At 41.0% G+C, this 12,847-nt stretch overlaps 1 protein-coding gene across 1 annotated transcript in view; it reads right to left on the bottom strand.

Moving 5' to 3' along the window:
* adam23a (ADAM metallopeptidase domain 23a) overlaps positions 1 to 12,847 on the bottom strand; it is a 31,555-nt gene that overhangs the window by 3,158 nt on the left and 15,550 nt on the right. The window contains exons 18-25 of the mRNA XM_036569852.1: positions 12,762 to 12,842; positions 10,657 to 10,707; positions 10,425 to 10,488; positions 10,187 to 10,292; positions 9,942 to 10,061; positions 9,484 to 9,652; positions 7,379 to 7,490; positions 2,832 to 2,922 (exon numbers count right to left, since the gene is read on the bottom strand). Of these exons, the coding sequence (XP_036425745.1) occupies positions 2,832 to 2,922; positions 7,379 to 7,490; positions 9,484 to 9,652; positions 9,942 to 10,061; positions 10,187 to 10,292; positions 10,425 to 10,488; positions 10,657 to 10,707; positions 12,762 to 12,842 (794 nt within the window). The remainder of the gene's footprint in view (positions 1 to 2,831; positions 2,923 to 7,378; positions 7,491 to 9,483; positions 9,653 to 9,941; positions 10,062 to 10,186; positions 10,293 to 10,424; positions 10,489 to 10,656; positions 10,708 to 12,761; positions 12,843 to 12,847) is intronic.

The following is a 12,847-nucleotide window of genomic DNA, read 5'->3' as shown; positions in this document are numbered from 1 at the left end:
AGTCTACAACACTGAGGGTTGAACAGGATGTCACACCCACAACACGAACGACGACGATACCACCAGGAACGACAAGAAAGGCAACAAGAACGACAACGACAGGGGGGTGGGGTTTGACACAATCTCCCCGTAGTGTGGCTTGATGTGGGGCATCCCAGCAGTTTAACATGCACCTGTCCATAGAGAGGTTAGGCGGGAGACGCCACTTATCGCTGAGTGTGGGGGGGGGGAGGGGGGGGTGGGGTAGGGGGAGCATGCAGGTGCGGTGCAGTGCAGCGCAGTGTGTCTGTACCAGGTCTCAGTGAAGCAGGCAGTAAAGGCAGCAGTGTCGGGCGAGTCCGGGTGGGGGGTGAGGGGTCTTGCTCTGTTCTAGGTTTTCTGGGGGCCCCAGGGCCTTCCGGGAGGTAAAGAGGGCGTGGCAGCCAGCCATGGTACAAAGGCTGCCTACAACACAACCTCCACCCCTCTTCGCTCATACTCTCACCCTTTCAGACAACGGAGGGGGGATTGAGAGAGAGATCACGGCGAGGAGAGCGAGTAAGAAAGTCGTCATCCCCTCCCCTTCAAAATTAGAAAAAAAAAAAAGAAAAAAAAACAACCCACACCCCTAAAACCCAGGAAAACCTTCCCCCTCCCGCCCAATGAGGTGAGCTCAGCCTTGGTGCAATGCTCTTGATAGCTAGCATCTTGTTTTAGCTCTGCCTTATTGGTGCCAGTCCACATGCACAAACCCTCAGTGGCCTCAGTCAAGATGCTATGTGCAGACCAGCATGCTGAAGTGAGCTAAGTCTCCCTAAGACCAATATCGAATCGCCAAAACTAGCTGGCTAGAGAAACCCCTGCTGCACTTCTTGTTTCTCACATAGTTAACCTGAACACATTCTATGGCTTTAAAAATCAGTTCTCATATAATACATCTTAAAAGAGCAAAGATTTCCAAAACTTAACCATTAAGCATTAACAAAATCTGTTTTTTAGCATCCAGTGCATCTGCTAGAACAAATGTACACTTCTTTCGAAGGCAGACATATATGCTCATATATTACAGGTTAAATTAAATGTATACTTTACACATTTTTTTCATGCTAGTGAGTAAAATTACTCAAATAGGTTCTTACTTCCTTTTCTTTGATAGCATCACTTGGCAAATCAATTCATAACTGTTATTTTTATCATTTTGCACGCATGCATCTCAAGCGTCGGGCCAGTCTTCTAGAGGTTCTGCTACAGACTATCTGAGGGTCCAATCTTAAATGATTCGTGGAAGAGAATAAAGCATGAATATAAATGAACTGTGTATAAATAATCAGTTATGTAGTGATTGATTATAGAAATTATTAGCATTTTTGTATTATTTAATGATGAATATCAGGATTATGCAACATTTTTGATGGAAATTTTTAAAAACTGCTGTAAAGTAAAGCTTAGTAAGCTATACCATGCCTTGACTTCATTAGAGGTAGGAGTGGGCCATATAGCAAAAATATAACATCACAATATGTCAAGATGTCGATACAACACAGTATTAAGATTTTTTGAGATCTGATAAGCTGGAACAGGAAAAAGCTCCACTAAAATACTGTCAAAAACTATGAATACAATAATTTTTATTCATTGCATTCATGCACTGCACTAAATTTGTTTAAAACAGGTCTAATTAGGCCTCTTTTTAACTAAACATGCAGTTGGTCAGTCCTTCTTATATCCACAATATGCTCAAATATTTTAAATGCTCGGAATATTTTAAAATTTTTAGGATAACTGTAATTATTATCATATTGCCCAACCCTAATAAGAGGCCTTTCATTATAAATCTAAATAGCTTAATTATGCTTTTTATTGTAATAAACTTAATATATCTAAATTCAATTAATGGTTTCTGTAGAAGCAGGCAATATGACAATGTTTTTTGGTTACTGTGAAATGGTAGATAATATTATCTTTATACACAATAAGCTTTTCTGAGCATATTGTGGATATCATCAGTAGTTAAAGAACAGTGACCAACTGCATGTTTCGGTCACACTTTATATAGATGGTCCCCTATAGATGCTCTACAGATGCTGAACTCATTAACAAACCTTCTGGTGATGTTCAGTCGATTATCAACAACATTATGGTTAAAGTTAGGTTTAGGAGTAGATGTAGGTTTTGCCTTCAGGTTAAGTTTAGGGTTAGGGATAGATTCAGTAAACTCTTTTACACTGAACTTGAAGTTCAGGTGCATTTACTGTATATTTCGTTGAATGTTACTTAAAAATGTACTGTCCATTTACAAAGCATCTACAGTGGATCGTCCAAATAAAGTGTTACCCATGTTTCTTTACCAAGGGAACATAATTAGCTCTGTTTAACTGCTTTGAGTGCAGTACAGAATGTGTGATGCTGAATAAAAGTTGTATTCATAGTTTCTGATGGCTACTAGTGTCAAAATATTGAGACATGTATTGTGTATCATGGACATGCCTTACGTATCTCTGTATGATATTTTTGCCATATTGCCCACCCATAGTTTACTGTTACTAATATGATACTTGGTCCCAAAAGACATAGCAAACATTACTTTGAATTAAATGTTAAGAATTAAATTCTTTCTTTTTTTTTTAAGAATGTAAAGACAAATGTTTTTGCCCATATCTTTCTAAGTTGGGTCCAAATACTTTATTTGCAATAGCAAAAAATCTGTCTGTAGCAGAAGCTCAGGCCCTGATGTATGTGTGTGTGTGTGTGTGTGTGTGCTTTGGCTGTGTGTGTGTGTATACATGTGTGTGTGTATATGTTAGCCTGTTCCAGGCAGGCAGGCAGTAAGAAGCATGCGGTGTGGCTCTTACTTAAATCCCCATCCCGTCCCCCCCAGCACTATGGCTGCCATCAGGATGGCCCCCGCGATGGAGCCTATGATAAGGTTGGTGGCGCTAGGACCTGCAGAGGGGCATGATGGGAGAGAGACATGACGTAAGCTGTGTAGGGCAGGACACACAGCACGCAAGGCTTGTACACATGAAATGCAAGAAGCTGTAGGATCCTCCTTCGGCTGCTTGGTTTGCACGGCTGCTGCAGCAATGGCTTGTTATGTATGTCAGTGCTTCCTGAATGAGGTTCCGAAGTGGTACAAACCTAGAGTGCATATGAAGCCATGAGAGCTCAATGAAAGGAATTCTCCAGTGTTTTAACCTAATCTCTAAGTGCCATATCTGTAGTGTACAGTTGATATCCACTAACAGTCATTTCAACACGTTTCCCCACACAGTACAGTACCACAAACAAGTCAGAGAGCCCCCTTCATTTATTTAACAAAACAATTTACTCATTTATTCAACAAAACAATTGGTAAAAGTGACTCCTTTTTCAGATATCTAATGCCGTATTTTGTTTTAACTCAAATAAATTAAGTCGGTTGCACATAAAACTCAGTATATCCCACACATTGCTCAACAATTTTGAGTTAAGGGAACGTTTTTGATGATTTTGTACACTCAAATGGTATTTTTGAGTTAAATTAACTTATTGCCATGGCAGCTTTGAAATCCCACATTCAAAAAAATGATGGCATTTCTGTTGGTTTTAATTGTTTCTTTCCCTTTAAAGCTGCTGAACGAATGTGTGAAACTGAGTGGAACTAAGTAAGCTGTAAAATACAGTTACATGTTTGTTTTGTTAACACAATCTTATTGGATAAAACGTATATATCTTTCCCATTGGCTCCTGGCTTCATCTATTTGCATATTGGGTTTCTTTCCATTTGTTTTACTCACCGTCAGTGTGCTTTCATTCCACCCAGGAATGGCTGCCTTTCCTCAGCCGTATGCTTTTCATCTATGTTTTATTCAGCTGCCTGTCTTTGGCTAAAAGTGAAGGTTATCATTCTCGTTGCTGATGACTGGGGATTTGTGTTGGTCAGTGACCGCGTTCACGCTAAAGGTTAACCCTTGGGTGTTTGGCAAAGTGGTTGATATCACAAAAAAATCTTAATGCCTCATGAAACATATAATAAAATTGCAACTTCAAAATGTTAAATGAAAATAATTAGTAATTTATGAGTTGCACAAACATGCGTTTATCTTAACCTAACGCAAAAATTATTGTTATTCTAACTCAAGTTTTCGTTACACATTACTTCACTTTTTTAAGGCAACTGGTTTCCTCAATTTTTTTAAGTAAATTCAACTTATCCAGGCTTACAGTGTATAAGTTTTAGGGGATGCAGGGATGTTTTTCCACACCTACAAAGTTCAGTCACAGAAGTTGGTTCAATGTTCTGCATCTCACAATCCAAATAATCCCAAACACATTCAATGATATTGAGGTCTGGACTCTGGGGTGGTCAGTCCATTGTTCTGAGAACACCAGCAGCTTCTTTGTTTGATTTGCACATTAGCTTCTTTTTTGTCTGTTTCCTTTTCTCAGTAAGGGCTTCTTGACAGCTACACACCCTTCAGACCCATAGTGCTGAGTTGTCTTCTCACAGTAGAAGGACGGACAGAAACACCTGTGCATTTTTTTCGATTTGAAGCAAAATTGGAGCTTGATTTTCTCCTCTCTCTCAAAGATGAAAGCTTTAAGAGCTGCTTATCTGATGGTGATGGTTTTGGTGGTCTACAGGCTTTTGGACGGTTGAGCTTCCCTTTTTCTCAACATATTTCAATCATTTTTGGGAACTCTGGTTTTGTCACTTATTTTCCTTTGACATTCTCCTTTCTTATGCAAGTGGATTATCTTATGTATTCTCAGAAATATCTCCTGAAAAATGAAGAAATTGTACTTAAAGTCTGTTTTGACTGGTCTTTAAAATGAAGGATGGTCTCTGACTTTTGTGTATTGTACAATAAAACCCAATGAGCAGGTAAAGGGGCTTTTTATATTTTTCCAAACCCGAAGGGACCACACTGCTCATGTCATGTTTGGAAGTCATTTCTCAAATATTTGTCGGGCTGGGTTGGGTTCAAAGTTCTCGTTTCCACTTTCACAAGATTTTACCCTGCATTTCCCCCGCTTTAGTTTTTTCCTCTTCACTGTATTCTTCCTTCCTTCTTTCATTACCTTTAACAGTTTCATCTGGCATGCAAGAGTCACCCACTCATGTTGCTGACAGAATTTAGCACCAAACTCCACAAGGCCCACACTTTGTGGAGAAAAGGAATGCACAGGAAAAAGAAGGGGAAACTGATTTGAGAAATGAGAAAGTACCGTTCCTGTAACATCCATAACATCTTGCTATGTCAGCACTGCACAGTATAAGAATGGTGCGTTATGGAATGGTTATCAAAAGGATGTTGTTTGAAAACATTGGTTGATGAATAAATTCATTAAAGTGGCCTTTAAATGGATTTAAGAAATAACTGAAGTTTGAGAAGAGGACCATGCCTGAAACTCCTCCTCCTTATGATCCAACACCCCATCAATTTTCATTTCTGTCCTCCATTTCCTGTGATTATTTCATACCCACCACCATCGCATCTGCTCCTTGTGCCTCAGTCCACTCTCAGTCGTACCTCTGTTTGTTAAGAGGGATCTGGCCTTAGGGTTAGAAGCAACTGCCCATTAGCTTCTAAGTGTATTTTTAGTCAACAGGTTTTCTATTCTTTTGTAGCGTCTGGGAAACATGACAAAATTATTTTCTGTGGCAATCAATCAGCTGTGAGACACAGATGTGGCAGATAAGAGATTACAATACTGTGCAAAAGTCAGAAACCATCTTTCAGTTTATTTAATGTCCAGGCAAAATGGCCATTACGTGTGGATTCTCATTTTTCAGTGTCAGAAAAAAAGCTAGAAATATATTTTTGACAGAAAATTACACAACAGCTTCCATGCTAAGTATAATAGCAAATCTATCAGTATTTAATTTGTCCACTCTTTACTTTTGTCCACCCTACTGCCACTTTAATTCTTTCATCCTTCCAATCAGCAAACCAACTAGTTACAGCTGTGTCCAACAAAAGCTGTTCCCAAAGATCTCACTGACATCATGTTCCCCTTCAAAGAGACACAAGCATTCACATATATCACTACCCAAACTCACCTTAGCTGCCTTGCAAATTAATAACTGGGATGAGAAAATGCAACCAACTTCTACGACTGAATTTTGGCGATGTGAAAAAATATCCCTGAAGATTTCTCTCCCCAAACAATGTAAGACAAAGGGTGGACACACTAAATACTGAAAAAATAATATGTATTAGTTGAGGCTTTTGTGTATTTTCTGTTAAATATAGCTTTTCTGCTTTTTCCTCACACTAAAACATGAACTTGTACTTAATAACCATTCTGACTGGTAATGAAATAAAGGGTGGTCTCTGACATATGCAAAATACTGTAGGTTCAAAAACTCTAGAGTATTGCTTTAAGGAAGACTTATCATGGTTATACTCCCTAAAAGCATGTCTTAGTTGTGAGGTGGGTCAGTTATTATCAGTTATTTTTCTTAGGGTTTGAAACAAATTAACAAAATAATAAACCACCAGAAACCCATAAGGCTAAACAGCTAAAGGCACCACGTCTTACTGGCTTTTACACATATCATCGCTGCCGGGGGGCCTGACGAGACCACGCTCACACACACACACACACACACAAACACACACACATACATACATATACACACATAAGTCTGAGCAACTGACGTACAGATACAGTGATAATGAACTTCGATTTGAACTCTCTCGACCTGGTTACAGTGCAGTATCTAGAAGAATTCAACAGCTTTTGCTGTTCAAAAAGATCCAAGTCGACTGATTCGCTCCAGCTTCTTTATCACTACGCAACTATTTTTCTTTCTTGCTGTTCTTTTTTTGTGTGCGTAAATGCCCCACATGGACCAGTAAGGAGAGCACTGCAACACTGCGTAACACAGAGTCATAATGATCATATTCATAGTGATTACAGTCAAGGAAAGGGGGAAAAATGATGTTTACTGATCGATCCAGCAGGTTACACAACACCGATCAATCACATGGCACTGTCACGACAACCACGACGGACAAAAAAGCCACTGGGAGGACACACTTACACACGCACACGCACACAAGGGATCACAGCATCTCCCGCTTGCTGGGGGAGTGGCGTTGAAAGGGATGAGAAGTGCTTACTCTATTCCCCACCCTGTGCCTCCAAAAATCACCCCCAGGGCCAGAATGGTCCCTGCCACTGCCCCTATCAGCCTGTTAGTGGCCACGCTCACTGCGCAGAGGAAATAGGGGGTGATTCAACAGAGAAAATGTAAGATAAGGCCCCATGTACAAGTCCTGTGACTAGTCATGAGGAAGATTGCCATAGACTAAGCGGATGAGTGTCTATATCTACATGTGGGTATAATTGCAAATAATAGATGCTGATGTGTCTGTGTGGAATGGAAACAAGGCAAAGAGAGGTCACGAACCCTTAGGACCTTCGTCTTCGACGACAGGTGGCTCTTTCGGCGGGTCGTGCATGCTGCAGTCTGTTCCCGCCCAGGTGGCGTCGCAGGTGCACGTGGCTTCGTTATTGCACACCTGAGAACAAGCAAGAAATACAGCAAAATAATGAAAAAACACTCAGTTAGCAACACATTTGCAAGGCGGAGAAAACCAACCCTTTAGGAACAGGTTGGGAAAAGAATTTAAACAAGTCTGGAATACAGATAACGTATTATGCATATGGGTAATAATGCCCTGTGAAACCTAATCAAGAGAGAGCCTGACTAATGGACCCATTTTCCAGGTTGATATCAAATGTCCACCACAGTTTCCTGGATTAACATAGCAGCTGTTTAGCGCGTCGCTGCCGCTAATGCAGGGCCACTCATCAGAGAGGTGAAAATGGAAATTAAGAAACATCAAAAACATGTTGTGAAGAATAGTGTGGGCTTTCACAACCCTCGTTGAAATACACAGAAAGCATCCATAAACATGAGTGCAGCCATAATTGAATATCATTTAGCTGAAAGGAGTTTTAAAGGGTTAGCAAGGCTGTTTCAGTTCTAGAAAATACAGGATGTAAACTTAATTTAGGGCCTTAATTAAATGAATTACAAGTGCACAAATGGAGCAACAAGGGAATGAGAAAAATGGAGCAGTTTCGTCCCAGCAGAGATTCGTGCTTTAGACTTACTTACTTGCACTGATCGAGGTTTTCCCTGCTTTAAAACATTTGATTCAAAGTAAAGGGCTGAATCAAATGTGTTGATGGCTGCACCAATTAGTCAACAAAGTCTATTAGTCATTGATGAAAAGGCTGTTGTGTTGTTTACATAAAAACAAAAGTGCTCTGAAACATTTTGTAATGGCCATATGATGCATGCGACCACTCTGACAGATTGCAATACATGAAATAAATCATTGGTAATAAATCAAATAACAGTCACTAGATTAAGTGATTATAGAAATAACTGTTACCTCTAAAATTCTGTTGTCACTGTATAGTCATCATTATGCCTATATTAGGAACTCAGAGTCTAAGCTTGTTTCCTTTATGCAAAATATTGCTGCTATAATGATCTGTGGTTACAAAAGTGTCCAAAAATTTTACCAGACGTTTAAATCGTCGAAAGTTGTTGGATCCTCTGAATTACAAGGTCATTAAAAAATATACACTGATCAGGCAAACATTATGACCACCTCCTTGTTTCTACGCTCATTGTCCATTTTATCAGCTCCACTTACTATATAGGTGCACTTTGTAGTTCTACAGTTACAGACTGTAGTCCATCTGTTTCTCTGCATACTTTGTTAGCCCCCTTTTACCCTGTTCTTCAGTGGTCAGGACCCCCGTGGACCCTCACAGAGCAGGTACTATTTGGGTAGTGGATCATTCTCAGCACTGCAGTAACACTGACGTGGTGGTGGTGTGTTAGTGTGTGTTGTGCTGGTACGAGTGGATCAGACACAGCAGTGCTGCTAGAGTTTTTAAACACCGTGTCCACTCACTGTCCACTCTATTAGACACTCCTACCTTGTCAGTCCACCTTGTAGATGTAAAGTCAGAGACGATAGCTCATCTGCTGCTGCACAGTTTGTGTTGGTCATCCTCTAGTCCTTCATCAGTGGTCACAGGATGCTGCCTACAGGACGTTGTTGGCTGGATATTTTTGGGTGGTGGACTATTCTCAGTCCAGCAGTGACACTGAGGTGTTTAAAAACTCCAGCAGCACTGCTGTGTCTGATCCACTTAGACCAGTGCAACACACACTAACACACCACCACCACGTCAGTGTGGAGCGTGATTTGGATGTCGGCTCCGTAACAATTTTGTAATTCAGAGCATCCAGTGACATCTGTAGAACAACACATATTCACGTTGGAACATTTTTGTTTACCACATAATGCGATTGCTGCGATTTTTACAAAACACTATTCATTTTTCCCAAAATGTGAGCCAGCTGAGACCCACAATTACTTATTTGGGCATGATGCTGCCTACAAAATGACGTACCACTTCAGAGGTCTATAGGGCAGCAGGTCACCAGAACTGCGATTCAGAAACTGATGGGTAAACGTAGTGACTCACGCCATGTGCAGAGCAAACACGTCCATCAGGCCCTGAAGGACAGGCTGTGAGGTTGAGGGAGGAGATGGGCAGACACTTCCGGTCAAGGCACATCATGGAGGGGCCACATGGCGTCCCGTCCTCCACATAACCCAGATCAGTGTCGTCATCCAAGAGGACACGGCCGCCGCTGACAGTGGGGCGAGGTGGATCCATGAACAGAAAGAGGGACAAAAGTGAGGACCATGAGGTGAAGGCCAGAGGGAGATTAGAGATGAAGACAAGAACACAGAATGAGATCCAAGATTCTTTGTTGCTGCCCAACAGTGTTGGTGATATTTGCGTTTGGTGCAGCTCTGTACTTGACAATAAAGTCTATAAAGACAATACTTGAAGTGGACAAAAGGGCAGGGCTGCAAGTCTATCTGTGAACGTGCCTACCCGTAGATCTCCAGTTTTAGAGACCCAATGCAACTGACCTGCAGTCTACCAGTCGCCCCTGATGGTTGAAAGTGGTGGGGGTGATGTCACCTTTCAAAGTCCCAATCCTGGGGTTTCTGCCGATGTTGGTGCACAGAAGGTACCCACAGAACACATCACTGGTGTTGGAGATAAAGAAAATGGAAGATTGTTTTGATATGCAAATTGAGACTTCCAGGTTTTGTTGCACATGCGAATCTTTTGAGTAGCAATGTCTGAAGAATGACAAAGAACTTATACGGACTGTTTGCTGCAGGGGATCCACTTCTCCCCATCAACGCCACAGTTTCCTTTCTCTGTCCCCTCAGTGTTTAGCTTTTCATAGCAGTGCTTCTCTGAGCCCCCGGCCTCTGAGAGTGAGAGAAGGGAAAGACAGACAAAGAGAAAAAGAAAGAGAGAGAGGAGGTCACATTATTTCACAGTGGCATGGTCAGTAATTGCATACTGTGACTGATCCTTTCGTCCGTGCTAGCGTAGCTCACTTGGACCCCAGATGTACTTGCACTGGCTCTCCCTGGTCTTGCACTCGCCTCCATAGCAACGGCCCTGGAACAACAAGAGATGCAAGGAGAGGAGGCAGTTCCAGTGAAACAGCTTAAAACAGCTAACTCGGCAATGACGACAAGAGTCTCTGCATCCAAACACCTGCAGCGTCCTGAGTGTTGCATCATATTTTACTCAGATACTCTGTAGCTATGAAGCTCAATACCTCACCTGGTTAAGCTGACAGGGGTAGCCATCCTGCTTATGAAGGTTAGGAGGACACTGTAGGAGAAAAGACATCTTCGGTTACAACATATATTCTCTGAGGATGCAGCTTCTTCAGTTACATGTTATTTTTTTAAGTTCCTTGATATCAGGACATGATTTTGATGTTTTGCTGTATGCATGTGTAACATTTTTAGCCATTTCTGCACATTTGCCTTTGGCTTTACGATGACTGTAGCACAACACAAACTGTCATAAACATAGTGCTGCGCAAAAATCTTAGAACACGGTTCATTTATTTTATTTTCAGTCAAAACAGTCTTTAAGTGTAAGTTAATCATTTCTCAGCATGGGGAAAAAAAGCAGAAAACATATATTTAACAAAAAATACACAGAAACTTTAACAACAAAATAGTATTTAGTGTGTCAGTATTTAGTGTGTTCATGCTTTGCCTTTATAACAGCTTCAGTTCTTTTCAGGAGACTTTCTTTCAGTTATTCAAAGAAATCTGCACACTGTTAAAAATGAGATGTCAGCTCAACTCAAAATATTATAGCAACTCATTACATGGCTTTTCTTGAGGACACAAGAGTTCACACAACTCAAACTTCTTAGTTGAGTCAAAAGTTCTCTTAATTTTTTAGTTCTGCATCTCAGTTAGGTAACTAAAATCTACATGTTTTTTTACATCTTCCCCTCTAGCCAGGACTCTTTCCTTCACACAATGCTGCCAGACATTTTTCCTCTTGGGTACACACTTACGGATGGCTATGGCATCACTGGGGCTCAAACTCACAACCTCCTGTTGGGGTGACGGCTTAGTCCACTGCACCACTCAGGAACACCTGAAGCAACTCAGATTTTGTGTCTACAAATGTTTAATACACTGGAGAAAATGTTTGTTGTTTTAACTTTTAAGCATGGCGTCATCTCATTTGGTACAACTGCCTAATAATTCATCCCAACATCAGGAGATTTTGAGTTTGAGTTGGGTAAACTCTGGTGTCCTCAAGTTGACTTGAGTCAACTCAAGAAAAGCTACGTAATCATATCCTTTTGAGTTGAGCAGACTCCTTTTTACACTGCTGAGATATTTTTCCTCACCTCCAAAATTCAGTTTTAGAGGTTTTTTCTGCATTTTAAATTCTAAGCAATTCCAAACACATTCAGTGATGCTGAGGTCTGGGCTCTGAGGGGGCCAGTCTTATGTTCTTTCCTAGATAACAGCTTCTTGACAGCTACACATCCTTTCATACCCATAGTGTTGAGTTGTCTTTTCACTGTGAAACCTGTGGATTTTTTCAGATCTGAAACAAAGAAGCTGTTTTTTCTCTCAAAGAAAAAAGTTCAGTTTATCTGATGGGGACAGTTTTGGTGGTTAACCGGATCTTGCGCGGTTGTTAGGAGTCCCATTTTCTCTGTATGACTTTTTGACGTCCAGTTTTGGAAACTCCAGAAATATCTCCTGAAAATCTGTAGTGTATGTAATGCTATTGCTGACCCACCCATTGCAATGCCTAATGACAATATAGCTGCTGCCAGCCTAGCAAGAATCAAATAAGACTCCAGGTCCTGTTGGTCTAATGCTATGTTTGATTGGTGCTGGAAACTGGGAAATACCAGTTTTCCCCACTTGTAAACTGTCCTATTTACAACAGGGAAACTCTGTATTTTGGATGACACACAAGTCATGTATAACATGACCTGCCACCTTTTCTACCAGTGAAAAAGTGGTAAACTTGGTGGTGAATGTGAAAAAATACACCTGTTCTGCTACTATACACTTTTTTAATGTAGCAAGGTACACATTTTCCAGACCTCCTTGCCTTCTTTTCCTGTGTGGTGGGTTTTAACAAGCATTTTAACAAGCTGAACGGAGTGAAGCTGTGTTTGTTACCTAAACATCTGCCATGCACAACCTTACTATGAGCCCTTGACTGCAGCATAAGGGCTATATTTTTACTACAGTGTCTTCTACTAATTCTGTCAGTAAGAGAAATTATCCAGGCATTTCAGTGCCAAAATAGACCGGAGCCTCACAGCTAGAGCCTTCTGTGTTTGTGACAGAGAGACCAGTGTCTGTTTATGTGTGAGAGAGAGCAGCAGTAACCTGTCCCGAGTCTCCTGAGCAAGTCTCTGTAATATCGCAGTCATTCACAGCATAGCGGCAGCTGTACCCCCGTGGAATAAACTGAG

This window comes from Colossoma macropomum, unplaced genomic scaffold (genome assembly GCF_904425465.1).
Source record: "Colossoma macropomum unplaced genomic scaffold, Colossoma_macropomum, whole genome shotgun sequence".
NCBI classification, from domain to species: Eukaryota; Metazoa; Chordata; class Actinopteri; order Characiformes; family Serrasalmidae; genus Colossoma; species Colossoma macropomum.
Note: the sequence above shows the minus strand (reverse complement) of the source record. Positions and strands in the feature narration are given on the sequence as shown.